Consider the following 26,468-nt stretch of genomic DNA (forward strand, 5'->3'; position numbering starts at 1 on the left):
TCAGCGGGAAATGCTGGGCCAGAGTGTAGTGGGAGAAGGGACCGGCTAATTGGCCCCTAAAGGGTCAGTAATGGAAAGCACCATTTCCCAAGGGCTCACCCACCAACTGGACTGATGGGACATCTCTCACCTGACAATCACCTCCTGCTTCTCCTAAAACGTAAGGACAACCAGGTCTCACCGTGCAGAGCGGTAAGACCCACCACCCTCACAGAAGGTAGAATGCTTAAGTCCCTCTCCGCCCATGACTCATGACACACGCATGCAGGCGGGGTCTGCTTCTCAGTGTGCACTGGTACTCACATGTCAAACAGCACGTTATGCTGGGGGCAGACCCCCAGGTTCTGCCGGATGCTGCTCATCTCAGAGCGAATATCTTTCCCCAGGATATAGGCAGTGCCCGAGGTGGGTGGGAACAGCCCAGTCAGGATTGACCTGAGTGCAAAAGGTTAAGAGGCAAGAGTCAGTGTTATCCCCATTCCCCCGGAAATGCCCCATGCCGGGTGCAGAGCCTGGGCACCTACAGCAGAGGCATCAGTCCCCCTATACATACCCCCATTCCTTCCTAACAGACCCGAACTGACCCCTACAAAGCAAACAAGTCTTTGCTTTAGTGGATAACCAGGAGCAGGCCTATGTGTTGGAAAGGGCAGTACCAGGACAAGTGTTTTTTAATGACCACTTTGCAATGGAAAGTACAGTTTGAAATATACATTTTGTAAGTCTAAAATCATGTCCATGAAAAAAGAATTATTCAGTGATAAAAATAGTGTTTTGTGTTAGGCAGTAGGATTTCTGTGCACCTTTTAAAAATAACCTGCAATGTTCATATATTGACTTTGCATTAACAACAACAACAAAAAAACAAACAAACAAAAAAAACCCAGGAAAAGATATACCCTTGGCAATAGTTGAGGAACCGCACTGAAAGTCACTGAGGCTAACTCTGGTGTTTATGGCCCATGCTCCCCCGTGAAGCTGCCTGTCATAAGGTCTTTATAGGTCTCTAATGGTCCCAGAAAAGGCAGTACATGGCCAGCTGTTTCTCACACCTCCTTAGCGACAGAGCTCCTGGAAATCACTACTTCCCTCCAACATATCAAATCTTCCCATATTCTTACTTCATAATTCTAACAAAACCAGCTCAAAAGGAGACCATTTCTCAGAGCTGTCACAGCCTTAGGGTTCCAGGAACAGGGCAGAATTCTGAGAACCAAACGGGAAAGGTCACCAAGAGGGTTGCCAGGCTGCTTTCAGGCTGAGGAAATATTTAGCCAAAACCGGCAGTGAGGAAAGCACTCTTGTGATGAGATAATATCTCACATTCCTCAACCCCTCCCCTCAGCGCTGCTGCCCTTGCCCCAGTGACCAAGGCAGTGCCCTTGCATCCTGATTTCTAACTGCACTCTGGAAACTGCCCACAGCGGACTCTGACAGTCACACCCTCCTCTTACATGGTGGTGGTCTTCCCAGCTCCATTGTGGCCCAGGAAGGAGGTGATCTGGCCCTCATAGAAATTCAAAGCCAGGCCATCAACAGCCACCTTCATGCCATCCCGGTAAACCTTCATCAGGTTCTGAATGGACACGCCCAGCTTCAGGTGCGTGGGTTCCTCCTCCATGCAGACTGTCAGAAGACAGAAGACAGGATGGGAATGAACCCACGGCAAATACCGAAGAGCACGGCACAAAGACACAGGGGCTCGGCTCGTGCTCTCACAAGTGTCCTCTCTCCACAGATACTTCTGGTTTCTCAGGCAAACGTTTACTTAGGGCCTATTTGGGCAGGAGTGTTGGTGATGGGAATTCACTGATAAAGGCACATTCACAATCTATATAAAGACTTGACAAGCAATTAAAACACAGGAAGCTAAAAGCGGTTTAAAAAACACATCTAAAGATGCCGTAGAGCTGTGGAATACCCAACGCATGGAACACAACTCAGCAGGGAAAAGGAGTGAACTGTTGATACACATCACAGCCTGGATGGATCTCAAGGGAATGATGCTAAGTGAAAAAAGCCAAACTCAAAATGTCCCATAGTATATGGTTCCATTTACATCACATTCTAGAAATACCATGTGGAGAAAGGAGTAGTAGCTGACAGGTCTCAGGGACTGGGGAAGAAGGTGGGGGCGGCTTTCAAGGGGCAGAATGAGGGAGTCTGTCTCAATGGAACAGTTCTGCATCTTGACTGAGCTGATTACATGAATCTCCATGTGGCAAAGTGCACAGAACTAAATGCACACACATGAATGAGTACATGTAAAACTCTACAGTCTGAAGGAGATCTACACACTGTATCAGTGTCAATGTCATGGTTTCAATAATGCACTGTAGTTATGCAAGATATTACCACTGGGGGAAACGAAAATGAAAGGCACAAGGGAAACCTCCCCAATACTATTTTTTGCAACTTCCATGATTCTATAATTATTTTAAATAGAAAGGCCTTTTGCTTGTTTGTTTTTAATGTCATGAAATCTTGGAGGAGGAACTGTCTGACTACTTGGGAATCCAGAAGCACTACTTCAGCGGTAGGGATACAGAACTAGATCTTGAGGAAGGAGGAGGAAAGCAGGCAAGTCAGAGAAAGGTTCTCCTGTGAGAAGACAGAGTACATACAAAGGCATGGGGATGTGGAATAACAGGACATGTTCTAGGAGACTGAATCCAAAGGCTGATGTTAAGAGGAGTTTGGGTAAGGGGTGCCTGGGTGGCTCAGTGGGTTAAGGTCTCTGCCTTTGGCTCAGGACATAAGCCCAGGGTCCTGGGATTGAGCCCTGCATCAGGCTCTCTGCTCAGCAGGGAGCCTGCTTCCCTTCCTCTCTCTCTGCCTGCCTCTCTGCCTACTTGTGATCTCTGCCAAATAAATAAATAAAATAAAATAAAATAAAAGAGGAGATTGGGTAAGAAAGAAGAGTAGGAGGAGCAGGAGAAGAAGCTGGGACAGTGGGCAAGGGCCAGCTGTAGTTGTCTAGAATGCCTACGAACAGCAGACTTTTCCACTGGCAACTTGGGGAAGGCACAGAAGAGATCAGCAGAAAGGAACTCATTAACTACTTAGGAAGCCACACTAGCACAAAGATAGTTTTTCTGCAAGAACCAGAGCAAAGAGCCCAAAAGACAGTTTGCTAAACTGTGGGTACCCCCACCTACAATCAGGAGCCAGGAGAAGATTAGGGCCATCAAGAAGCACAGGTTGAGCTCTGATAGCCACTTGGTGTCAGCCTACACAGGCTCATATATCTATCAGGGCCTCTTTCCTAGAAGTCAAGAAAACAAACGCAATGTCCCTCAAGGACCCAGAGAGCGACTCCCCAATAAGTCGACAATAGCACTGAACATGAATGTCATGGGAGAATTTGGAAAGATGCACTGTATGTGATTTCTTTGCTCCTAGAGTGGTTTCAGACTCTCTAAAGGGCAAAAGCCATCCTTTGTCCCTGACAGTGGGGGCAAAAGCACTTAGGCTAAGGGGAGGGCAGGTTTGGTAGCACTTACTTTCTGATACCCCCTTCTGGCTGGAACCAGGGTGGCTCTTCTCATCACTTTTCTCACCAAACCAGTAGGATTTGGTACAAGGAAAATACCAGGGCCTGGGGATTCCATACTGGCCTGCAAGCAAATATAAAAACCAAGATGGAAGCCAAGCACAGCAACATCCAGCAATTCCTAGCCAGAACTACTCCCTCCTTGACACAGCCTCTGGCAGTGGCACCCTGGAATGGAGGTGGGGTAGTGGGAGCTCACATCTCCTGAGACCTACTATATAGTCAAACAACCTCACAAGGCAGGTTATCAGCCCCATTTTACAGATGAGGAAACTGAAGGATAAGTAGCCTACTGAGGTCACTCAGCCAGTAAATGAAGGACTCAGAATCTGAACCCAGATCTGCAGGATACAAAACTGCATATCCACTTTAGGAAGCTCATGTAGAGGTAATGTACATTCCGCATACATTCCCTCAGAAGAAAACCAGGGGAAGCAGAAAAAAATTAAACCTCATTTTCGTAGAATTTGATCTATCCAAAAATGTATCCACGGCAACTCTTGGTCAAGGAGATTTATTAAGGGAAGAACTAAAATGAATTCTTATGAATGTTAATTTGATTAAATCACAGATAAAGGCTTAAAGCCAACATATATTACTCTTCACAAACTATACTCAGGGAACTCTGCTGGTGGTTCATCCTGGGGATACAGAATCAGAGAACTAGGCCAGCATTGGAAGGAGCAATCTCCTGGACTAGGTGACCCAGTATGACCCAACTGGGGTCACTTCCAAGCACCAACACTGACCAGCAATGTGTCCACAGGCAAGTTAACTTGAGTCCTAGTTCTCTCATTTGCAAAAAAATGGGTCTAAGAGCAACTCCCCTGGTCTACACAACACTTTGCACAGCACCAGCACAAAGGGCTCAAGAAATGAGGGCTACAGCAGTAGTAAGCATCAGCTGCTTTTCCTTGGTCTGTTTGCTTGCCGTGGGGCTAAAGTCATAGTCACTTTCCAGGGAGCTCCAGGCCCTGCAGAAATTCTACCACAGACACAGCAGAGCTCGGCAGCCAGGAATTACATTTCCCTAGCTGAAAGCTAAAGGTGTGTGGAAGCTCCATGTACCTGGAAAGACAGCCTCGATGTACCATGTCATCACTCCATAGAGAAAGGTGTCGAATAGCATCATGGAGACTGAAGTGGTGAGGTTGAAGCCATCCTCCTCCATGGGGCTCTCAAACAGGTTGTCCCACTGTACCCCAACGCCCTGCTCCTCGAAAAGGGCAAAGTACTCACAGCCAAACCCAAAAGCCACAGGAGACATCAGGCTCTGTGAGAAAGAGGCAAAAGTCACTTATCCATCTCCTCGTCTCTCGTTTCCTAACACTTCTAATATAAATTCCACCTAGAGAAATTTGAATTTGCAAAATGGATCAATTACAAGATATGGAAGTATTCACCTACAGATCCCTTGAGGGGAGTGGGCTCACCAGCAGCATATAAAAGGATTCTATTTATAACCCCTCATTATGCACACACATTTCAGAAATGCATGCATGAGAGAGCGTAAAAGTTTTAGAATTTTATGCTTCCAAAGATGCCCCAAAGACTCAGCAATCCTGTACCGCCCCGCACACAGACACACACGGACACGGACACACACTCTCATTTTCTGCTCTCAGCTTGGACTGCGAGGGGGAGGTGAACCACCAGGGGTGGCTGTATGCAGCTACTGCCCAGGGGTGGTTCTCACCACAAAGATCTTGAGTGTGAAGCCCACGTAGTCTTGCCATGCCACACACAGCACATAGGGCAGGTACAGGATAAAGTAGATGATGCCCCCACAGGCAGCCGCCAGGTTGGCTCTGGAGAATAGCGTGCTGATCAGGAAGCACTGCAGGATGGTCACCACAGCGAACACAGATAGGAAGACAAACACCACGCTGGGGTCACTGTAGGGCAGCAGGTTCCCTAACTGGGAAGGAAGAGACCTATTAAATGCACTGCCTCAATAAGCAAGCACGTCCTCACATGATCTGTGGGAAAAAGGGTTTATTCATACTCCTTTGAAAGGTATTAGGGAGGAGCAGTGCTGCTCACTGTTCTGACCAGGAAACCGAAGATTAAGTATACTTCCCTCTCTTTGACAACACTTATTTTTACATGATACCTCCTTAAATCATTGTAAGGAAAGATTAGCATATAAACTTATTACTATATGGGGTGGCACAGAACAGCACTGCCCAGGGCCCCTTGCAGAGGGAACGTGTTGCCTGGTTGCCACAGCAGACACACTCTAGATGTCAACTTCTCTGGGTCTGTTACAGCCATAGAAAGCTGCCCGGCCCTGGGGCTCATGATTCCAATGACTGATGGAAGGGCCCAAGGTCTGGGATGTCAGGGTGGGAGACCTTGGGCCTGGATGGCACAGCTCAACAAGGGACAATTCCAGTAAGCTGTATATGCCCCCAAGGGCCCATGGAATTGGCCCTATCCTGCTTCACAACTCCTTCCCCTGCTCAATCTTGCACTTTCCCCATCCCTTCCATAGATGCTGATCCCTAATAAGTACCCCTGCACCAAACTCTCTCAGCCTCTGCTTCCAGAAAAACCTAATCTGCAATAATACATATCCCTCTGATTAGTGTTTTTAGAAGTTCTGGCAGAATCACCAACCAATACATCTGAAGAGATGAACAGCTCTCAGATGCTGCATAAACCACTGCCTGGCAGACGTCATGGCGCAGGTAAGTGGATGCCTATGTGAGAAGCATGAGCCCTGGGTTCCAGCCCTGCTCAGCTGCCAACCAGCTGAGTTGACCCTGGGCAAGTCACTCTCACTCTCCCCAGACACAGGAAACCGAGGAAACTGGAGATGACATGTCTGACCCCTTCCTTCCCAAATAATCTTTGCTTTTCTCCTCACAGCTTGTAAGTCCCCGGGGAGCAGGGAGCCAGTCTGGCAGCCTTACTTTCAGGATGACCACCAAAAGGGCGGCGCTCACGAGCAGAGGAATGAGGCTGCTGATGAACCAGCTGAACCAGAGGATGCCATTGTCCAGGCCCATGATGCGCATGGTCTCCTTCAGCCGCGCCTCCTTCTCGTACACGATGCCCTTGATGATCACAGCCACCGAGTAGATCCAGGCCAGCGTCATGAATAGGGGCATGGACCGGCTCATCACCCGCAGGAAGCTGGAGGCCCCAGGGAAGGGCGGGGGAGAATTACAGGGAGTGAGATTCAGGCTCAGAGCCCCAGGCCCCCCAGCCGTGCGTGGGAGAGGAAGCCCCGAGACTCAGTGAACAAGGGGCAGGCTCGCTGGAATCCCAAATGTACAAGTTATCAAATGCTTCATGAGGAGCACAACGTAGTGTTAACAGTTAGACAAACGACATGCTGCTGAGTCGAGTTTCTCTGGGGCCTGCTTCAGTCACTAGATGACTGTGAGGTGTGGGTTTTTTTAAAGATTAAAACAAAAACCTAAAAACCAACTCCTTCTCTCACAGGAGTTCGACATGCCTTGCACAACTTTTATCACAGATAACCCAGAAATAGACTCCAGGCAGCTCTGGTCAGTCATAATTCAGATTCCAAACTAGAAAAGAAAGGCAGTGCCACGAAGTAAAAGGGACACAGAATTTGGACCCTGGAACTCCAGGCCCAAGTCCCAGCTTTACTACTTAGGCACCTAGCAGCCACGTGACCACAGGCAGAGGCACTTAATGCCACTAAGCTCCCCTCCTATCCTCATCTGAAGGTATCCTTTCTAGAGTGAATCTTGGCTGAGGGAAATCTTTGGAAAACTCTAATCTTTCTGACGGTGAAAGACAAGATCATTCAGGGTGACTTGGAAAAGCTAGAGTGAGTCACACAAGGAAATAGCCGCTCAGTGCAAAGCAGAGAACAAAACAGAAGAGGAACCCCACCCCTCCTACACTCTGATCTCTACACATGCACACCACAACAGAGACTGAGAGAATTTCCAGAGTTTGGAGGGACATTACAGATCCTAGATGCCTACAACTACACCTCTAGCTGTGCTCTCTCCCAAGAAATCTCTAGGGGGCGGGCGCCTGGTGGCTCAGTCCGCTCAGCGTCTTGACTTTTTGGTTTCAGCTCAGGTCATGATCTCAGGGTCATGGGATCAAGCCCCACACCCGAGTGGAACCTACTTAAGATTCTCTCTCTCTCCCTCTGCCCCTCCTTTTCCCCTCCCCGCTCTCATTCTCTCTCTTTAAAAAAAAAAAAAAATCACGGTTCCCACAACAAGATCTTGACCGCTTAGTGACTTAGCACTGAAAGATTATCTAAAGTCCAAGATAAAAAGGCCTTGTTCAGTTTTATTTGGATTGTTTCAAAATGCCGTTTATCACTTATAAAGAGTAAGTGCACAAATGGATTGCGCAGGCAGCTTTTATAGGTCTAGACCACTGTTTCTGAGTCTGGGGGACATACAAACACGTGTATGTGCCTGCACGTGTTTATCACAACACATCTGAAGTTTGCAGACTGAGCAATAACTGACCAAAAGGGCAGCGTATGTGAAAAATAGAAGCGCTGGTAACTACAGAGGAAAAAGGAGAAAGGATTCCAGGATGTGCACATGTGTGTCAGTGCCGTGGCTGGGACCATCAACTACCGATACCCGCATCTTATTTCCTAAAATCTTCAATGAATTTCAACAGTCTTTTTTTTTTTTTTTTTTGTATCAACACATACGTGAAATACATAAAACCAAAGCGTCCGATCTCCTCCTTCGGATATATGTGCACGCATGTGTGTAAGTATGTATGTGCAGGTACTCTCTCTGGGGACAGTGTTACCCAGTTCCATGAGGATAGCGGCTCAGTGGTTAACTTACATGTCATCAACGTAACAGGGGTAGGGCATCTGCTGCACATAGACACCGGTTTTCTTCTCAGTGCCCGTCAGCACCCTGATGATCGCCTGTTCCACTACGTCTTGCAAGTAGGCAAAGCCCCCCCAGACATAGCGCATATCCTCAAAGGGGTCAGCCCGAGGACCGGGGTCCCAGTACCTAAAACCAGATCACAGGTCATCAAATATTCCCAAAAAAAAAGCCAATCACCCACAATCCCACCACCAAGACAGAACCCCTATTTTCATCTTAAATGTTTATACCTTATTTTCTAGTCTCAAGCGTGCACATTTTTTACTTTTTATTTAAATTCAACTAGCCAACATATAGTATGCCATTGGTTTCAGATGGAGAGTTCAATAATTCCTCAGTTGCGTATAACACCCAGTGCTCCTCACATCACCTGCCCTCCCTAATGTTCATTACCCAGTTTCCCCATCCCCCACACCTCTCCCCTCCAGCAACCCTCAGTGTGTTTCCAGAGTTAAGAGTCTCTCACGGTTTTCTTTCCTTTCTCATGACATCCCATTCAGTCTTCCCTCCCTTTCCCAATGATCCTCTGTGCTGCTTCTTATATTCCACATATGAGTGAAATCACGTGTTTTTAAACAGATATAATGAAAAATGAGCATACCACCACCAAAATGTTGGTTGGGGTTTTCCCCCCCTTCTTTGGCTTCCTAACGTAGCATCAAGTGGACATACCAAAATCTGCTTAATTATTCCCTTTTTTACTGGCAGTTTGCCCTTTTTTGTAAAAATGGGTAATGCTACCGCAGGGAACCTTAATAGCTTTATTTCTTCTTTTCTTCCTGTTGATTTAATGCCATGGGTTTAATTCTCTTGAGCAGAAATGCTGAATCAAAAGATGGTATTTTATGACCTTTGAAATAACTGTCTCTAGCAATGAATGTGCCATTTTCAACAAAATCATGCCACCAATTAGAGTTATTTGGGGGTGAAATTTCTACCAAATTATTACTTAAAACAAAGCGTCTCTAGTCATTTTAGCTGCTCTTGACGTCTCCCAAACTGGCTGGTGTGGTGAGATTGAACTCACCCATCCTTAATTTTATTTGTCCTCTCCACATTGTCAATGTCCATTCGGATCTTGTACTTGACATGATGGGGAAGCTCCACGCTGCCAGGAGTGATTCCAGTGAACACAATACCAGCCCAGAACTTCCGCTCATCCAGCAACTCCATGGACTTGTTGATGAGCCGGACTTCTGTTGCTACCGGTTCGAGCTTGTTCAGGTTGACACACTGACGGAAGAAGAGCCTTCATGAGAACTCTGGTGGCCCAGAAAACACACGGCGCCCAAGAGAGACTGTCCTGGGAGGGGCGTGCTAACTGCGTGACAATTCTATCCTCACCCTCTCATCTTCTCCTTAGTCATTTTCCAGTATTCGACTGAGAACAGATCCTTTTGTTTTTTTAACGGCAATTTAAGAGAAATGCTACAAGTATTTAGAGTTAAGTTACTTATATTGATTTTTGCGGACAGAAAGAGGTTGAAACAATGATCATACCTCATTTTCCTCTGTTTTCTTGGCCATATTCAACCATAACTAACCAAATAAGCAGACCCCAAAAACCCTTATTTGCTCCTATGAAGTCACATAATTTTTAAAACTAGATTTTTAAAATATAATGTATCCTATTAGCTCTCAGATAAGCTTCATAAATAATGCCTTTTTAAGGGCATGCTTTCTTGCCGTGAGGTATTGAGCTATGAAACCTTGGGAAAACCTAAAAGGCAATGGATAGAAACACTTCTTGGAGACCGAATAAAGCTAGCATTAGTCTGTTTATTCATTCATTCAGTCATTCAACTAACATTTAGGAGTGTCTTCTGTACACCAAGCCTTATATTGGACTGGAATTTAGCCCAGCATATGCTGGAAATAAGATTATACATAATTTCTGAAGTTTCCTGCAATCCAAACCTTATTGTACCATCTCAGAGAAAGAAGCAAAAGACTTTTCCAAAAGATCCATGGAACGGGTTCTCACCTCCATGAAGCGAGAGATCGTCTGGATTGCCTGGTCAGTCTCATTGAAGGCTTCTCTCCAGGTGTACACAGAGCCATTAGCAGACTGGACATCCTCTGGGTGCTTGGCCAGAAATGCAAGGATATCTTTGGCAGTCCAGTCTAAGCCATCCAATTTCTGTTCCCAGAAGTGGTCATTGCTTCTGCTGGCCAACAGCATCTGCCATTCCAATGACAAGGTACGATCAATAAACACCAACTCAGATACTAGTCTAGATACTAAGTCTTATATGATTTATAAAACCTAACCTTTTTACATATGTTGTCTCTTTTATCTTCACAGAAAACTGTGAGGTAGATAACAGTGTTGCCACTTTACAGGAGAGAAGAATACAGAGGTCAAAAAAAAAAAAGTATGATCTTAAACCAAGGTTGAGTTATAATGTTAATAGACATGGAGCTGAGACTCAAAGTTAGACTAGTCTGAATCCAGAGTCCGTGTTTCCAGCCTAGCTTAACAGTGCTGACTACAGTAACAACAGTGATCATACTTACTCTGCACAATTTTTATATTAGATCATTTATATGTTTTACCTCACCCAGCTCCATGAGGAAGATCTGACTAAAAATTCCCAATTTGCAGATGAGAAAAAATTCCCTAACAAGGTCACACAGCTAAAAAGTAGCAAAGCTGGAGCATGAAACATGGACTCTGATTCTACCATACCTTCCCCCCGCATTATATTTTCTTCTTCTTTTGAGACTCAAGCTGATGACGCCTCATACACACCTTATCTCTAGACTGAATTAAGACTGTTTACTCTGGGAAAATGTTGCCATGATAAAACCAGGTAAAATTTCAGCATGCATGGATTGTGGTGCAGAAGAGGCCTGTCTTCCATGTCTTATTCCCTGGGTTTCCCATGGAAGTCAACACGGAAGAGAAGGACAAAACTAATCTGGTGTTCAACCAGTAGACCCAGAGGGCTGGGGCAGAAGCCTGCGCAGGTGTTGCCAGAAAAGGGGGTTAGCTTCAAACTCAGCTCATGGAAAAGGAGAAGCAAGTGTAACTCCTGTCACAGCTTCAAAGGGGAAGATGAAATTCTAGCTCTACTGAAATGGAATCTCTAAGGAGCCAAACACTGCTACTTTTTAAATCAGTCTTATTTCCACTAACAATTTAAGTTTTTCCCCCATGTGGCTTCATATATATTATTTTAATGGGAGCATAATGGTATTATTGAGTATATATACTATAATTTCATTAAGTATTCCCATACTGCTAAGAATTTAGCCTATTTCTAATTTCTCACAATAACAATTATTATAGCAATAACATTTCCTCTCATACAGTGACTTCTTTAAAGTTATTTCTGTAGGGTACATCCCCAAGGGTAAAGAGAATGGAGACATACAGGATAGCACTTTTTTTATGGCTCTTGTAATTCTCATCCCAAATTGCTTTCCTATAGGGAGTAACAATTTACAATATCATCAGTAAGACATGTGAAGTATTTTTGTTAACATTACAAATTTTTACCTCACAAAATCACAAGGGTACTGGTTAGTAATTCTGAAATGGCTTTCTTTGGAGACTCAAACAAGTAAGAACTGAATGAAGACACACGGCGTTTGGGGTTAGGCCTGCCTTGCCCAGTGTGGCATCTGAGCACTATGGTTCAGGAAGGCAGCAAGATGGGAAAGATGTGCCCCGTGAGACCACCGATCACGTGGCCATTCTTGGGTACTTGGGGGATCAAGAGACCTAAGATCACCCTCAGGAGTGGTAGCAGGGAGAAAGCAGGGTCTTGAGATGAAGGAGGCAAAGAGCAGCTCAGAAAGGAGAACAGTTTAGTGTCACTGGGTTTCGTGACTCAGCACAGAAGTGCCTCCCGAACTGGGGGGTGATGCAGTGCAGGCAGACACAGCTGAAAACAGCAGAAAGATAAGAGCTACCACAAAGTAGAATGGTGGTTGCCAGGGGCTGGGAGGGAGGGAAATGGGTAGGTCAAATGGTACAAAGTTTCAGTTACGCAGTATGAGTAAGTTCAGGAGATTTAATGCACAGCAGAATGACCGTAGTTACAAACACTGTACTGTTGGGGTGCCTGGTGGCTCAGTCAGTTAAGCATCCAACTCTGGTACTGGGCTAGGGTCATGGTCACTAGGTCCTGGATTGAGCCCAGTGTCAGGCTCAGCACTTAGTGTGGAGTCTGCTTTCCCTCTTCATCTGCCCCTCTCCTGGCTCACTTGCACACTCCTGCTAATAAATAAATCTTAAAAAAAAAATACTATATGCTTGAAATTTGCTAAGAGGCTACTTTGTGAGGTAACATATGTTAATTAGCTTGATTTGTGATGACCATTTCACAACGTACACTATATCAGAATGTGTTGTACAGCTTAAGAATATACAATTTTTATATATCAATTGCACTTCAATAAAGCTGAAAAAAGAAAGGAACACAAGAGCTACCCAAAAGAAGCAGAAGCCTCAGGCATTACCTCACATACCAGACTCGAGACTATAGCGGGTACAGAGGACTGAGCAGCCCAAGCTCGTGGACTTAGAGAAACACTCCTTCAGAAAGAAGAGAGCAGCCGAGAGGCTCCTTCAACTTCCACCCACAGACTGAGGAGTCCCAAGTCAGTGTCTCCAGCTGAACCACCTTCCTGCACTCTGGGCCTCAGTACCCATGGGCCCATTGGACATCCCCACCATCTTCCTGCTAGAAATCTTTCCCCCTCCACAATCAAGCAACCACGAGGCTTTACCTCCCATGGAAGCCTTGGTCCCCCACTTGGCTAATCTCCCTGGGTATCACACTTCCCACCCCCTGCTCCGAACCAGGGCATCAGGGGAGAATCCTAAGCCTGGAAGAGTAGCTTTCAAGTAGGCACTGCCTCTAAAACCCAGCTGCCCCCTCTTATCGATGAGGTGTCAAGACAAGAAACCTGGTAAAATCCATTCCTGCTTCTTAATGGCAGCAGAAACAAAAGAAAAAGGCCTCCCTCACCATGGAGATAGGAAATAGTCAAATGACTCTCTGACTCAGCCCGAGGCAGGGATGATGTGATTAAATGGCACTCAGGCTCATACAAAGGAAACATTCTGTTCTTGCTCAGACTCCTCCGCTTTTGAATCCAATTGTCTCTAGAGCACTTATCCCTTTCAAGGGGCTCAGAAGCACTCAGGGCAATTCCCCTCCACACCTCAACGGTGGCTCAGCACTCACACAGTGCCTTAGGAGGGAGGACCCAGGCCTTTGTGTCAAGAACTACCAAGATACAGGAAGAATAAATAAGATGCGGTGGTTGGCTTTAGGACCAGAGCTGACAATAGGCAGGGGCCTACAATCACCAATACCAACCCTCACCAAGTTTTTTGGAAAACTGATTTTTGACCACCGGACACAGGGATGTGGGTGTGCATGAAAGAGTCATCCATGCACTATCACCGGCAGCTGGAGCTCTGCTATTAATACATCTATCCTGGTTAAATGTAAGAACTCCCTTCTCAGTTACCTCTAACAAAGTGACCAGAAACTCACCTCTCTAGCATCAAGCAGGCACATAGTAATCCGAGGGACACTCACCCGAACAAGGTCCATTTCTGGGTTACTCTCCATGAAGGTCCAGATCTTGGGGCTGAGCTCTTCCCACATGCCTTGCATATCATGAAACACGGCCAGTTCCTGAAAGGTCTTATTCACCTGAAGTCAGTTGGGGAGCCAAAGGCAGCAGGAAAAAAGGAGAGGCAGAGCCATGAGATATTAGGCTGACCCTGGCAAGATGCTCCGTCACTGTTTCCAGTCTTCCCCATCCCTAAGAATGCCTGCAGCAATGACTCAAATACCCAAGGCTGGAGAGCTGGCCCTCCAAAGTCAGTTCTGGCCTGGCCACGCTTGTGGTTCTCCCTCTTTGGAAACCCCGAAAAGCCATGAGCATAGTCGATATAATCCATTTGAAGCCACCTTCATCTTTCTGCTATAACCCTAGGAGGATTCTGGAGAGGGATTTCTGGGCCTGGGCAACCTACCTCAGCCATAACCTGTCTAGTGGCTGGAGTGTCAGGTGTATACAGGATCTTCCCAACAAGCAGAGGCTTGAGAGCTTTCCAAATGATGCGGGAAAGAGGACTGGACTCCAAATTCTTCATCAAGTCATTGCAATAAGGAGCTATGAAGACAATGAAAGGCAGATATTCACATGCACGGTCATAAACTGGTGGGAACTAAAAAGGGCTCTAGAGCTAGCCAAACAGTCCTGGGTTCAAATCCCAGCTCCACCACTTATGAGCTACATAACAAATACCTTCACTTGTCTGAGCCTCAATTTGCTCCTCTGTTAAAATAAAGTTACTATGTACTTGGCAGAGATGTGGTGAGGATTAACAGATGTTATCAAGAGAGCCCCTACAGGAATGCTTGACAAGTAATCAGAGCTTATTATAGAGAGGGATAACTCATAACCAAGAAGATCTAGAAAAATGTTTTTACTATGCACATACATGCATAACTCTGGATTCATAATCTCATGTCAGCCTGCCTACTCATTTTCATTGAGAACAGAGAGATGAATTTAGTCTTTAGTTTTCTAGCAAAAATAAAACACTTCCCTTAACACGTGTCATCACAAGTATATCTAATATACGTAATAAAAATTCCTAATGGAAAAATCCAAAGTTATAATAGACAATGAGGTTTGGTTACCCAGAAGGATTTCTGAATTTTTTTTTTTAATTTCATTTTTGGTTCTTTTGGATGGCAAGCATCCTCTATATGCTGCAGAAAGGATACATCAAAAAAAAAAAAAAGGATTTGCTCATAGTTGTATCTGCTTTGCAAATGAAGGTTCCCTTGGGTTGACTTGCAAGTGAGGGAGCAGAGCGGATGGCATTTCAGAAAACTGTGTCTAACGCCATCCCCTTCAGGCTTGCAAAGCAGCCTGCTATGTCTGGAGTGCTTTACTCCAGAGAAGAAGAATAGGTTCTTGTGTTACAGTAATGCACAAAAAGCTGCCTCACTCAGTGTCTGAAAGAGACACCTGTGGTTGGAAATGGAGAAAGGTTCACTTGCATCATGTTTTCAAGGAAAAGGATGCCATTGTCTAAAACTGTAACACTGGCTCCTTGCTGCCACCAGACACAGAACACACATCCCCACAAAACCATCCAAGTGTGAGCAGCAGATATGGAGTTACAAGATTCTTTAACACCACCTTGCAGCTAAGCACCAAAAACAAACAGCAGATCAAATGTCTGAGTCTGACGGTACACACGCCATGTTAACAGAGGCCATGTGGTTTACGGGGGAAAAGCACCGGGCCAGCCCGATCTGGGCTTAACCCCGGATCTTGTGGATTTGCTATGGTGTGGCTCTGATCAAGTCACTTAACCTTGCTGAGCCTATAAAATGTGGGTTGTACAACCTTCCTTGTAGGGTTCATGGAAGGGTTAAATGAGAAAACTTCAACAGAATGCCCAGTACACAGGAAATGTTCCCTGAATGTTAGCTTTTATTGCTGTCATTATCACTGTTATTTCAAAGTTTTTAATATAAAGCATGCCTGGGGGGGGCGGGGGGAGTAGAGGAGCGCAAAGAAGAAGATCCTTGATTTCTCTGGGAACTCCCCTCCTACAAGCCCCAGGAAACTGCGGAGCTGGGCTTTCACTCACTCTTGAATTTAATAAACACACCATGTACCTGAGATGCGCCAGGCCCCATTCAAAGCAGGGGGGATAGTTCACTGATAAGGAAAAGACTCCTCTAGGAGCTCAGCCTCCTGGGCAAACAGACGCGTACATCTTCAGTGGTGCCCCAGAGCACAAGGGTAAACACTAGGGAGGAGGCACAAGGGACCCAGAATAGCACTAAGCAGGGCGGGGGGTTCCATCTATGCAGACACTCACTTGTAGAATTGTCATAAAAGCTGCCAGCATCTTCATCCGTGCCGTTGCCACCAAAAAGGGCTTTGTAGTTGTTGTCCTCATACCAGTTGAGGGACTTGATCTTCAGGCCACCCCCCTCGGGATGGCCACAGACGATGCGGGACACAGCTTGGTAGATCTGGGTGGACGAGCTGGAGCTGTTCGCATTGGTCAGGAATAGGACTTCCTGCCTCATGTCACTCCAGCTGTTCATGCTCAACAGCTGGTGGCCGCGATCAGGAGGAGAAAGGGAAGGAGGAGGGAAGGAGGAGAAGAGGGTATCACGAGGGTGGGGGAAAGAGAGAGAAAGAAAGCTTATTTTCTTGACCTCTCCAGAGCCACACCCCAGAACATACTGTGCCCTGTCCTCTGAGCCTTGTGATGGGATCCACAGAACCCTGCTACTCTGCTGGGGACCAGTGAGGGGTTATCGGCAAGGTGTGGATCTATCCAAGTACATTCAAATCTGCACCTTCACAAGACACCCAGGTGATCCCTATGCAAAATAAAGGTTGAGAAGCAGAAACCAGAAGTCAATGGAGCCCCCTGGGGATGGGCTTTACTTCATTTGGATTATCTTCGGGCAGACGGAAGAGAAGGCTTTCTCTGAACAGTCATGTGTTCACATACATCCGTGAGGAACTGCTCATATCCTAGAGCATGTCCTCACCTCTAAAACACCTTCAACTTCCCTGTGGAAACTGAGGCGGCCTCTGTGCCTTGGAGGAAAGGCAGAGGGTATGAAGTGCCCATCCTGGTCACAGTGAAGTGCTGGACGACACGAGAAGCATAACACGGGCGGCCCGAGGCTATGTCCCAACTCCGGGCCTCATTCACTTCCAGCCTTACAAAAGTCACTTCCTGAGGGCCCCCACTTCTCGCCAAGATGATGAAGATAAACAGAGCATGGGGCAGAGTAAATCATAAGGAACAGAAGGCCCTGAACAGGATGAGTCCCACGTTCCTGCAGCCGCGGGCTGCGTCTGTGACTCACACCAGACTGGCGCTTTGTCTCAGAGACAAATGTGCTCCGGCACCTTGTAGAGTTCCTGGCCCAACTGTTCACATCATTAAATATTTATCACGCACTTTGCATTTCTACATATTCCACAATAAATCAGTAATACACCTCTACATTCCCTGAAAGGTCACTTGATGTTCTCACCACCTGACAGAGCCATGGAGGGCAGAGGAGAGACCCAGGGCCCTGCCCACGTCCTATAGAAGACCTAAATTCTGGCACCACGTGCCCAGTTTTCTGTCTCAGCCTCCTGGTTCCTTAGGGTCCCATGGTCCTTGATACTCTAGATCCTGACTTTGCCTTTTGCCTCCAGGGGACAAAACAGGGACTTCAGGGGCAGGTCAGAAGTCACAAACATTTCTCCCTCCAAAGAGGGAGCATCTGACACATACTACAAGATCACAGTTAGGTGGCCAGCTTTTCCTTACTTTATCTTTTCATCACTTGGATGAGGCATCTACACAGGGAGGAGAGAGGTCACCAGAAAACTCTTCCTTTTGTTGGTGGGTGAACAGCCCTGGAGATGTTTTAGTGATAGTAAGTGAGAGCCACTCACTTCCCTTTCCACAGACTGCCTCACTACCACCAGCCCACTGGCCCCCAACCAAAAGAACAAATTTCTTCCCACATAAAACCAGTACATTTTTGGACAGAGGCACCAAAACGACAGAATTATTCCAGACCGTTGGCTCTTTCCAGCACCTGTCTCGGGGCAAACTCCTACTCATTTTCCTACACCTCAGCTCACACTCCACAATTCCTCCGTGAAGCACTCCCACTCAGGGGAAGGGTGGCCATTTGTCCTTCAGCCCACGAAAGACGGTGTTTGATAATTATCTATAGTCTGAACGGCTGGCTGACTACTTTCTCAAGACACTTCAACGGCCCCCTTCTTTCCATGCCCTCACCTTAGTCTCTTCTCAATTTAAGAGCCAGAACGTAAACAGCCTCATACTCTTTGTCACATCATATGCCCTCTGCTCCAAACCCCCCACTGGCTTCCATCTCGCTCAGCAAAAATCCAGCCTTACCAGGCCTGCACGGTGCTCACCTCCTTCCTGCGCCTCAGCTCCCAGCGCCCTCTCCCTCGCTCCCTCACCGTGCTCCTTCCTGGATCTTTAAATACACTCCTTAATCCATGCCCTACCTCAGTGTCTTGGTATCTGTTCCCGCTTGGAGCAGACAGTACGTGGTCATTTCTTCGGGTCCAACTGTCCCCTCGTCAGAGACAACTCCTCTAATCACCCCTTTGAAACACCTCAGCACCCTCTATCCTTCTTACCCTGTTTTATTTTTCTTCAGCACATTATACGCTGACCTGTTTATTTCCATCTCTGACCATGCATGTCCTTCTTTGAAGAGTATCCTTTCTATTCTGGTCTAGTTTCCATCAGAGTTCATCACACAAAAAGGAGGCTAAAGGCAGAAGGAACATAGGATTTGTAGTCCAACAGTCCTAGGTTCAAATCCTAGTTTATGCCAATTAACTATATGACTGTAAGTCCCACTCTTCTAAGCCTCCGTGCCATCCCTAAGATGGGAAGAATAAGGCCCACTCACGTTTGTCATGTGAATGATACAGGGAAATTGGGGGAAACTGCACAAGCCAGGGGGAGGTCCTTGGAAATTGCTAGCTCCCTTTTCCTACCGAGGGTGGTGCTTTGGTCAAAACATCCAACTTTCTTTCAAACACTATACAGATACACACGTGCATTTATTTATGGTCTGTCCATTTGTCTCAGGGAAATAGCAAGTTTGACAATAAGTTACTCATGGTCACAAGGGCTTGAAAGTATTCCACGGAGAGGTGTGGGTGGCCCTTGCTCAGCCTGGCCCAGGAAGCAAGCAGGGCACAAGGAAGCAGCTGCCAAGAAAAATGATATATGGCTCAATGGAGAGTTTCTGCCTCATCAGTAATGGGAACATCACAGGCTTTCAATTATTTTTCTTACCCCGGACAAAAGGCAGGCCAGTGATGTAAGAGAAAACACTGTACCCAAGACCCTAAATTTAGAGACACCCTCCCATATCAAGTCTCTGCTCTGCTTGCTCTAAGGCTGGAGGGAAGCTGGGAGTGCACAGGGTATACTGGAGCCCGCTAATGGGACCTGAGAGAAATGGCTACGGACTTGCAGGTCATTTTCTGTTTTTCTTTCTGCCTTCTGGAAGAGCCCCAGGTGATCCAGCTTCTGCACCTACATAAAGGTCACCAGCATTCACAAGCAGAATAACAAACAGCAGGCTGGAAAGCACTTCTCCTGAAAGGGACCCAAAACCCAAGTCTCTTCAGTCACACACCCATGATCAGAATTCAAAGAAAAAAAGCAAACAACTTAAAGCAATACACCAAATTGTCGATAGTACTCAATCTCCGTGTTTTCTAAATGTTCTTTGGAACATTTTGAACATACAATACTTTTATTCTTGGAAACCTAAATTTTGATATTTGAGAAAAATAAAACAAATACCAAAATAATGATTTAGAGAAACAATTCAAAATAAGACTGGACCAAGTCTGAGAAGAGTATTCCCATCCACTGTCCTGGACATTTAGGCCTGATTGTTTCTGATCGCCACCTCCCACTCAGTTCCAGACAGCTCCTCCTCTCCCAAGTCTAACCGGATACAAGGTTGGGCGTCACGGACAGGAAGCACATGCAGGCTGGCAGGCAGAGAAAAGGTTAACTGCTTTTGGCAGCACCTACAGGCCCCCGATCTTGCGAATATAAGGTTATTCTGATATGTTTGTCAACATGCAGACCCAAAAGGCAAATCTGACTTGATGCTCATCAAGAAATGACATTCCCAGGACGCCTGGGTGGCTCAGTTGGTTAAGCAGCTGCCTTCGGCTCAGGTCATGATCCCAGCGTCCTGGGATCGAGTCCCACACCAGGCTCCTTGCTCAGCAGGGAGCCTGCTTCTCCCTCTGCCTGCCATTCGGTCTGCCTGTGCTCGCTCTCTCCCCCCCTTTCTCTCTGATAAATAAATAAAATCTTTAAAAAAAAAAAAAAAGAAATAAAAAGAAAAAGAAATGACATTCCCAAAGGAGAACATCAGAGGCCAGGTGTTTACAGCGGAAGGTCTGAATGAGGGGTATACTCTATTAGTTGGCAAACAAATGTTTTGGTAAAAAGATTGGCCTTGCTACTGAAGAAGAAATATGGTTAAGTGGCTGGTGAGACAAGGAGTCATAAACTAAGGGCAGGGAATAACACTAGGAGAAAGTTCTAAATCAGGTACTGAACCTTCAACCACAAACTAATTAGCTCTGAGACATCTCTACATCTTGGTTTTTTCATCTCTATAGTAAAGAGCTCCACCCAGGTAATTTTTAAGATACAGATGCTTCTGAAATTGATTTTATGGGTCACACAATATTCAAATCAAAAGGACCCTCTAAGCACACTCAGGGTGAAGAAAAATCCATAGTGGTCTGCCTCCTGGGGCTGGAAAGACACAACTTACTTACCTGTTGGATCAAACTCCCAAGACTATCCAGCAAAGTTCCTGTGGCTTTACTCAGTTCCTTGCTCGGGATGGGAGAGGTAGAGTTTAGCTCCCTCTGGAATGAGAAGAAAAAAAAAAAAAAAAAAAAACTTTGTTTCTAAGCTCAAATATAAACCTGAACTCTCTACTGAAAATAAACAAGTTAATTAAAACCATTCACAATCTTGAGTTTAAAACACAAGAAACCCACTCCTAACCAAAATAAGACACTAAAATTATTCTAACTGCCAGTCTATAGGTTGTTTCAAATAAGAATTATCTTCAGATAAGAAACTAATCTTCTGACAAATGCTTTTAAATGGTGTAGAAATATCTATTTAAAACTATTTGATATGCAACAAATAAAACCATCTCATGCTGGGGTGTGTGTGTGCGTGTGCACGTGCTCCCCAGGCAACTGTGATCACAAATTCCCAACTCCATCTGCAAGATGGACAATAGAGAAATGACCTTGACAAGCAAGTTCGTAATGGCACACAAGAAAGAAAGAATATGTAAAGTTTAAAGCTGCCAAAAGCACAGAAAGGAGAAATTCTCGCTCATGCCACTCAAACCAGCACTCACACTGGAAATTTGATACAGAATGCTTATTTTTTTTAAATCTACTTTTAGTCAGATCTTTATGTTTACTCATGTGTATATGTAATTGCTGTTATATGCCACTTAGTTTCACAGCAAATATAAGAAAATAATTAATTGGGCCCAAGGAAAAGATTAGTTAGGACAGAAAGCCTAAGCTAGAGAAGAAAAAGGACAAGGATGCATGGACCCTGAAGCCAGAGCGGCAAGAGCTGAGGAGCCTCAAATTCGAGTTCTGAGTTTTCAGGCCTCCAAAAAAAAAAAAGACATAAGGTCAGTTTCATCATTTTATTTGTCAAACAGAAAAAAAAGGTTTCTGGGAAAACCCATCTTTCCTTGGCACTTCTGTGGGCTTCGTTTTACTTATTAATATCATCTACCTCTTTAGAGAAGGCTGGGCTACTTTTTTTTTTTTTAAGATTTCATTTATTTATTTGACAGAGAGAGATCACAAGTAGGCAGAGAGGCAGGCAGAGAGAGAGAAGGAAGTAGGCTCCCTGCTGAGCAGAGAGCCCGATGTGGGGCTTGATCCCAGGATCCTGGGATCATGACCTAAGCCAAAGGCAGAGGCTTTAACCCACTGAGCCACCCAGGCGCCCCTGGGCTTTTTTTTTTTTTTTTTTAATTTATTTTAGAGAGAGAGAGCATGAGCACTGTGAGGAGCAAAGGGAGAGAAACTCAAGCAGAACCTGTGCTGAGCATGGAGGCTGATGCAGGGCTCAATCCCACGACCCAGAGATCATGACATGAGCTGAAATTGAGAGCTGGACACTTAAATGACAGAGCCACTAGGCAATCCAAGGCTGGGCTATTTTGCTCTTTGTCTTGTGTCAAGGAATGTTGTGAAATCATCTTACAGACTGTGGAAAATAGCTGGAAGTAGATAGAAATCATTATTATCTAAGAAACAGCAGCTGGGGGATGTTCCTTTAAAAAGAACTCCAGGAGAAGGGGAGCCCCTGGGTGTCTCAGTTGGTTAAGTAGCTACCTTTGGGTAGCTGAGGGTCATGATCTCAGGGTCCTGGGATTGAGCCCCACCCTGGACCCCACCACGCTGGACTCCCTCCCACCGGGGAGCCTGTTTCTCTCTCTCCTTCCCACTGTGCTCTCTCTCACTATCTGTCATATCTCCATCTCTCTAATAAATAAAATCTTAATAAATAGATAGACATAACTCCAGGGGCACCTGGGTGGCTCCGTCGGTTAAGGAACTTGACCTCAGCTCAGGTGTTGATCTCAAGATCATGAGTTCAAGCCCCCTCCTTGGCTCCATGCTGGGTGTGGAGCCCACTTAAAAATAAAAAATAAAATAAATCAAAATAGAATAGGATAAAATAAAAGTCCAAATACAGAAAATTGGAATTAGAAGTTAGTACCATGATGATCATCATACTATCCAAGCCAAATCCTGAATGTATATTTCTGATAATATCCGTCTAATGGTTCTATGAAAGAATCTGTCCGGCCTGGTTCATGAGCTCTCCTAGAATGGCTTAATCACCAGGGTCCGCCTTTCCCACACTCCCCATCCTCAGATGGGCCTCCAATTCCCCTTCACCACTATACTCAAGTAGGTCTCCGTGATGCCACTCACCGATTTTGTTAATGATCTTTCCTTCAATTAAGTAATCCTGAGCAAAAACAAGTGGGAGATTTTTGGTTTTTTCACTTTCTTACTACAAGTTTACATCATCACTAAAGGTTAACATATTAAAAGTTGACCCTGCAGAATCTACAATAAGAAAACTTTCACAAACTGAGAGGTCTTCCTTGGAAGGCATGGGAGATAAAGTGTCTCTGCTTACATCAGGCCCACAACAGGATGCACGCTCACGATTGTGGAACAAAACAAAACAACAAAAAAAGTCAAATTAACTTAATGTCCTTTTTCACAACTTAAATTTGGTAGCCCATCCATTTCTTTATAAAATCTGAATGGAAAAAAGATTCTGATGATTCTTGTCACTCTGTCCCTTCTTCTCCGGTTATGGAGACCTGGGGTGGCTACAAAACCCCAGGCAAATGTCTCGAACTCCGCACGGCCTGATTTCTGCAGCTACATGGCAGTGTTCGTGGTGTGCAGATGTGCTAGTGGTATCAAGAATGCTAAACAAGAGGGTGTGTGCAGAGCACCTCACGCAGCACCTGGCACACAGTGAGCCCTCACAGTTCTCAGAAAGGTCACCTTTGCCTTCCTCTTCCCTTCCCTAAAAGTTTCCTGCCAAAACTGAAGGATTTTCTAGTTCTTGAAAAGACACTCATCTTCCCTTCTGTTTCCTGGCTAGCTCTCGAACTGCTGAGGGGCCCTCCCTCCACTGAAAAGAGAGCTAAAGGTGTCATCTCAAAGCACATCAGCCATACCGATGTGCTATTTCTAACATTAGAAATCCTCTTCAGTGCAAGACTAAGACGTTAATTCCTGAAGGCTTGAGATGAATGCTCCTTTCCTCCCTACGCCCCCTTTCCCCTCAGTGTTTGCAAAACTGTGAAACAAAAGATGTTAAGCAGATGAAATGCATACTTAAGTAATGTTGAGTGGATGCAATACAACTACAGATGTATATTTATATCACACATGCACACATATAAACTTGCTCCAAGGTTGACATTTAAACTGAAAAACTGGAAGGAAAAAATCCTCACCTACATTGAAGTACATGTGTATATCTATCCCTACATACATACACTCATGTATATGCACACTCCATTTATCTTAATGCATATGTATGTGTACCTTCTATTTATAGTGATATTGATTTTTACCTTTACAGTAGATATAATTTCTAAGTCTACTAAGCAAAAGAAGGGAATCTACAAAAAGAGACTATTAAAATTGAAATGGTACCAACTGCCCTTGATGACAACCAAAATCATGGTGGACAACTGTGAAGAAGCAGCTTCCGCAGATGGATCCGGTGTGGTCTCAGAGCTCTCACACCAGCACCTGCTGCCATGTTCGTCCAGTGCAGCCTCCCAGCTCTCAGAGACCTGCTGATTCAGAATCGAGGCATGCGAGCCGAGAAGCCTCGGGAATTTTTTGCACAGAGAAGTTTGAGAACCACTAAGCCATAGCCCCTTGGACGATGTTCATGCCTCTTTTTCACAGTCTGCTTTTCATGAAGGTGGTCGTTTGTGTATTCCATGTCTGGTCAGCACAACGCTGTCTGCTTTGGATGGTGAAGCACTGAAAAGAGGCCAAACCATTCACCCAGCCCCAACTGGGATGGGAGATGGTACAAAATGCTTGAGGCCAGAAAAGCACACCAACAGAGGTCTCGGCCACCAAGCGCCAAAGGCTAAGTCTCTGAAACCACAGCTATGCCACTGGCCTGTTGTCACCATTAGCATCCCATCCCCTGAAGGGTACAATCAATCAGCAGTTCATGTTGTTCTTAGATGCCGTCCTTCCTCATCTGAATGAATTTAAACTTTCATAGGTACTAATTTTCCCTCAGGGGTTTTCAACTTAAATGTCTTAACCTTTGAGGCAGGCTTCTTATTCTTGTTTTAAAAGCTACACAATTCAGGAAAGCTGAATTCAGCAAAGCATGACTGTTTAGCCCATGAACACCACCTATGACCACACACATAAATATGAAGACTTCATTCCATTTACCATGGATATCAGACCTTGACATATTCAGACACAAATGCAATACCGCATCATATGGCTGTCAATAGTCTGAGCTCTAGTTTACTTCTTTTTTTTTTTTTTTTAAGATTTTATTTATTTATTTGACAGAGAGAGAGATCACAAGTAGGCAGAGAGGCAGGCAGAGAGAGAAGAAGGGAAGCAGGCTCCCTGCTGAGCAGAGAGTCCAGACTCAGAGAGTGGGACTCTGGGATCATGACCCGAGCTGAAGGCAGAGGCTTTAACCCACTGAGCCACCCAGGTGCCCCTCTGGTTTACTTCTAATTTAGGTTTTGGTCTCTAAGAGAAACATTGGCTAAAGCCATCCATAAGTAATAGGCAGAACAATCAACGTCATTATTAGAATCCTTTTTACACTAATTGTTGTTTGAGATTAAATGTGCAATATTCATGAACAGAAGTACTCACAACCTATTGTCAATACAAATAAATTCCCATTTTCAAAGATGTGTTGGAATTACACACTGGTGTGGGTTGACAAGACAGGGTTTAAAAAAAAATTCATATGCAGCATTGTTTAAGAGCTCAGCATATCCAGATATTTTGTTCAGGACTTCATTTTACTTTTCTGTGCTTGGATGTTATAAAATACAGAGAAAGACTGATGAGAATCTGCAAACTAAATATTATAAATTCATGGGGGAAAGACAGGCTACTTAATTACTGTTGCTGGGACTAGTTGTTCATGTCAGAAAAATTAGAAAGTTTTCCATCTCACACCACTATACAAAATTAAGTTCTTGGCAGATTATAAAGCTAAAAGTAAAAGATGAAAGTTGCAAATATATAAGAGAAGATGTCTTATGAACTCGGTGTAGAAAAGGCCTTCTTAAAATATAAAAAGTCCAAACCAAAGTGGAAAAAAATGACTTCAACTTTTAAAAGTAGAAACTGCACCAAAAGACACCATAAGCATTGTGGAAAAAATAAGCCAGAGACTGGAAGAACAGATTTTTATTTTTTTGGAAGAACAGATTTTTTAAAATTTCGGTATATAAAGGAAATACCAGGTAGCAGTTAAAATGAATCAGATGCCTCAGGTATCAATACTGATTAATCTCAACAGGATAATGTGGAGTGAAAAAGACAAGCTGCAGATGAATATACACGTTTCCACGATGTGAACACCTACAAACCAACAGGGTATGCTGTTATTACCAAATGCAAATACATCTACATGATAGAAAGCAGAAAAGCAAGCAACTCCAGGGGAGTGTCTGTCTCTGAGGGAAAGAGGGGGCATCGACAATGCCTGTAAGGTTTTATTTTGAAAAGAATCAGAAGCAAGCAAGGTGGACAACAGATGATGTTGTGTACAAGGGTGTTCTCTGTGCCTTTTTGAAGTTTTCACTAGTTCATATGTTCTAATTAAATGAGAGACTAGAAGAGTGAAAGAGGAAGAAAGGAAA

The 26,468-nt window shown here is 45.0% G+C and overlaps 1 protein-coding gene across 4 annotated transcripts in view; it reads right to left on the minus strand.

The window, feature by feature from the left end:
• Window positions 1-26,468, minus strand: part of LOC101679430 (phospholipid-transporting ATPase ABCA1) — a 127,477-nt gene that overhangs the window by 37,021 nt on the left and 63,988 nt on the right. For all 4 annotated transcript variants that reach the window (XM_013053829.2, XM_013053827.2, XM_004747735.3 and 1 more), the window contains 13 exons: window positions 20,791-20,883; window positions 16,283-16,523; window positions 14,411-14,550; window positions 13,968-14,084; window positions 10,394-10,591; window positions 9,437-9,642; window positions 8,359-8,535; window positions 6,469-6,691; window positions 5,250-5,471; window positions 4,622-4,826; window positions 3,504-3,617; window positions 1,455-1,626; window positions 304-435 (listed from right to left, as the gene is read on the minus strand). In XM_013053829.2, coding sequence (XP_012909283.1) covers window positions 304-435; window positions 1,455-1,626; window positions 3,504-3,617; window positions 4,622-4,826; window positions 5,250-5,471; window positions 6,469-6,691; window positions 8,359-8,535; window positions 9,437-9,642; window positions 10,394-10,591; window positions 13,968-14,084; window positions 14,411-14,550; window positions 16,283-16,523; window positions 20,791-20,883 — 2,240 coding nt within the window. The remainder of the gene's footprint in view (window positions 1-303; window positions 436-1,454; window positions 1,627-3,503; window positions 3,618-4,621; window positions 4,827-5,249; window positions 5,472-6,468; window positions 6,692-8,358; window positions 8,536-9,436; window positions 9,643-10,393; window positions 10,592-13,967; window positions 14,085-14,410; window positions 14,551-16,282; window positions 16,524-20,790; window positions 20,884-26,468) is intronic.

This window comes from Mustela putorius, unplaced genomic scaffold (assembly GCF_011764305.1).
Source record: "Mustela putorius furo isolate JIRA1106 unplaced genomic scaffold, ASM1176430v1.1 tig00000580_pilon_pilon_pilon, whole genome shotgun sequence".
Lineage (NCBI taxonomy): Eukaryota > Metazoa > Chordata > Mammalia > Carnivora > Mustelidae > Mustela > Mustela putorius.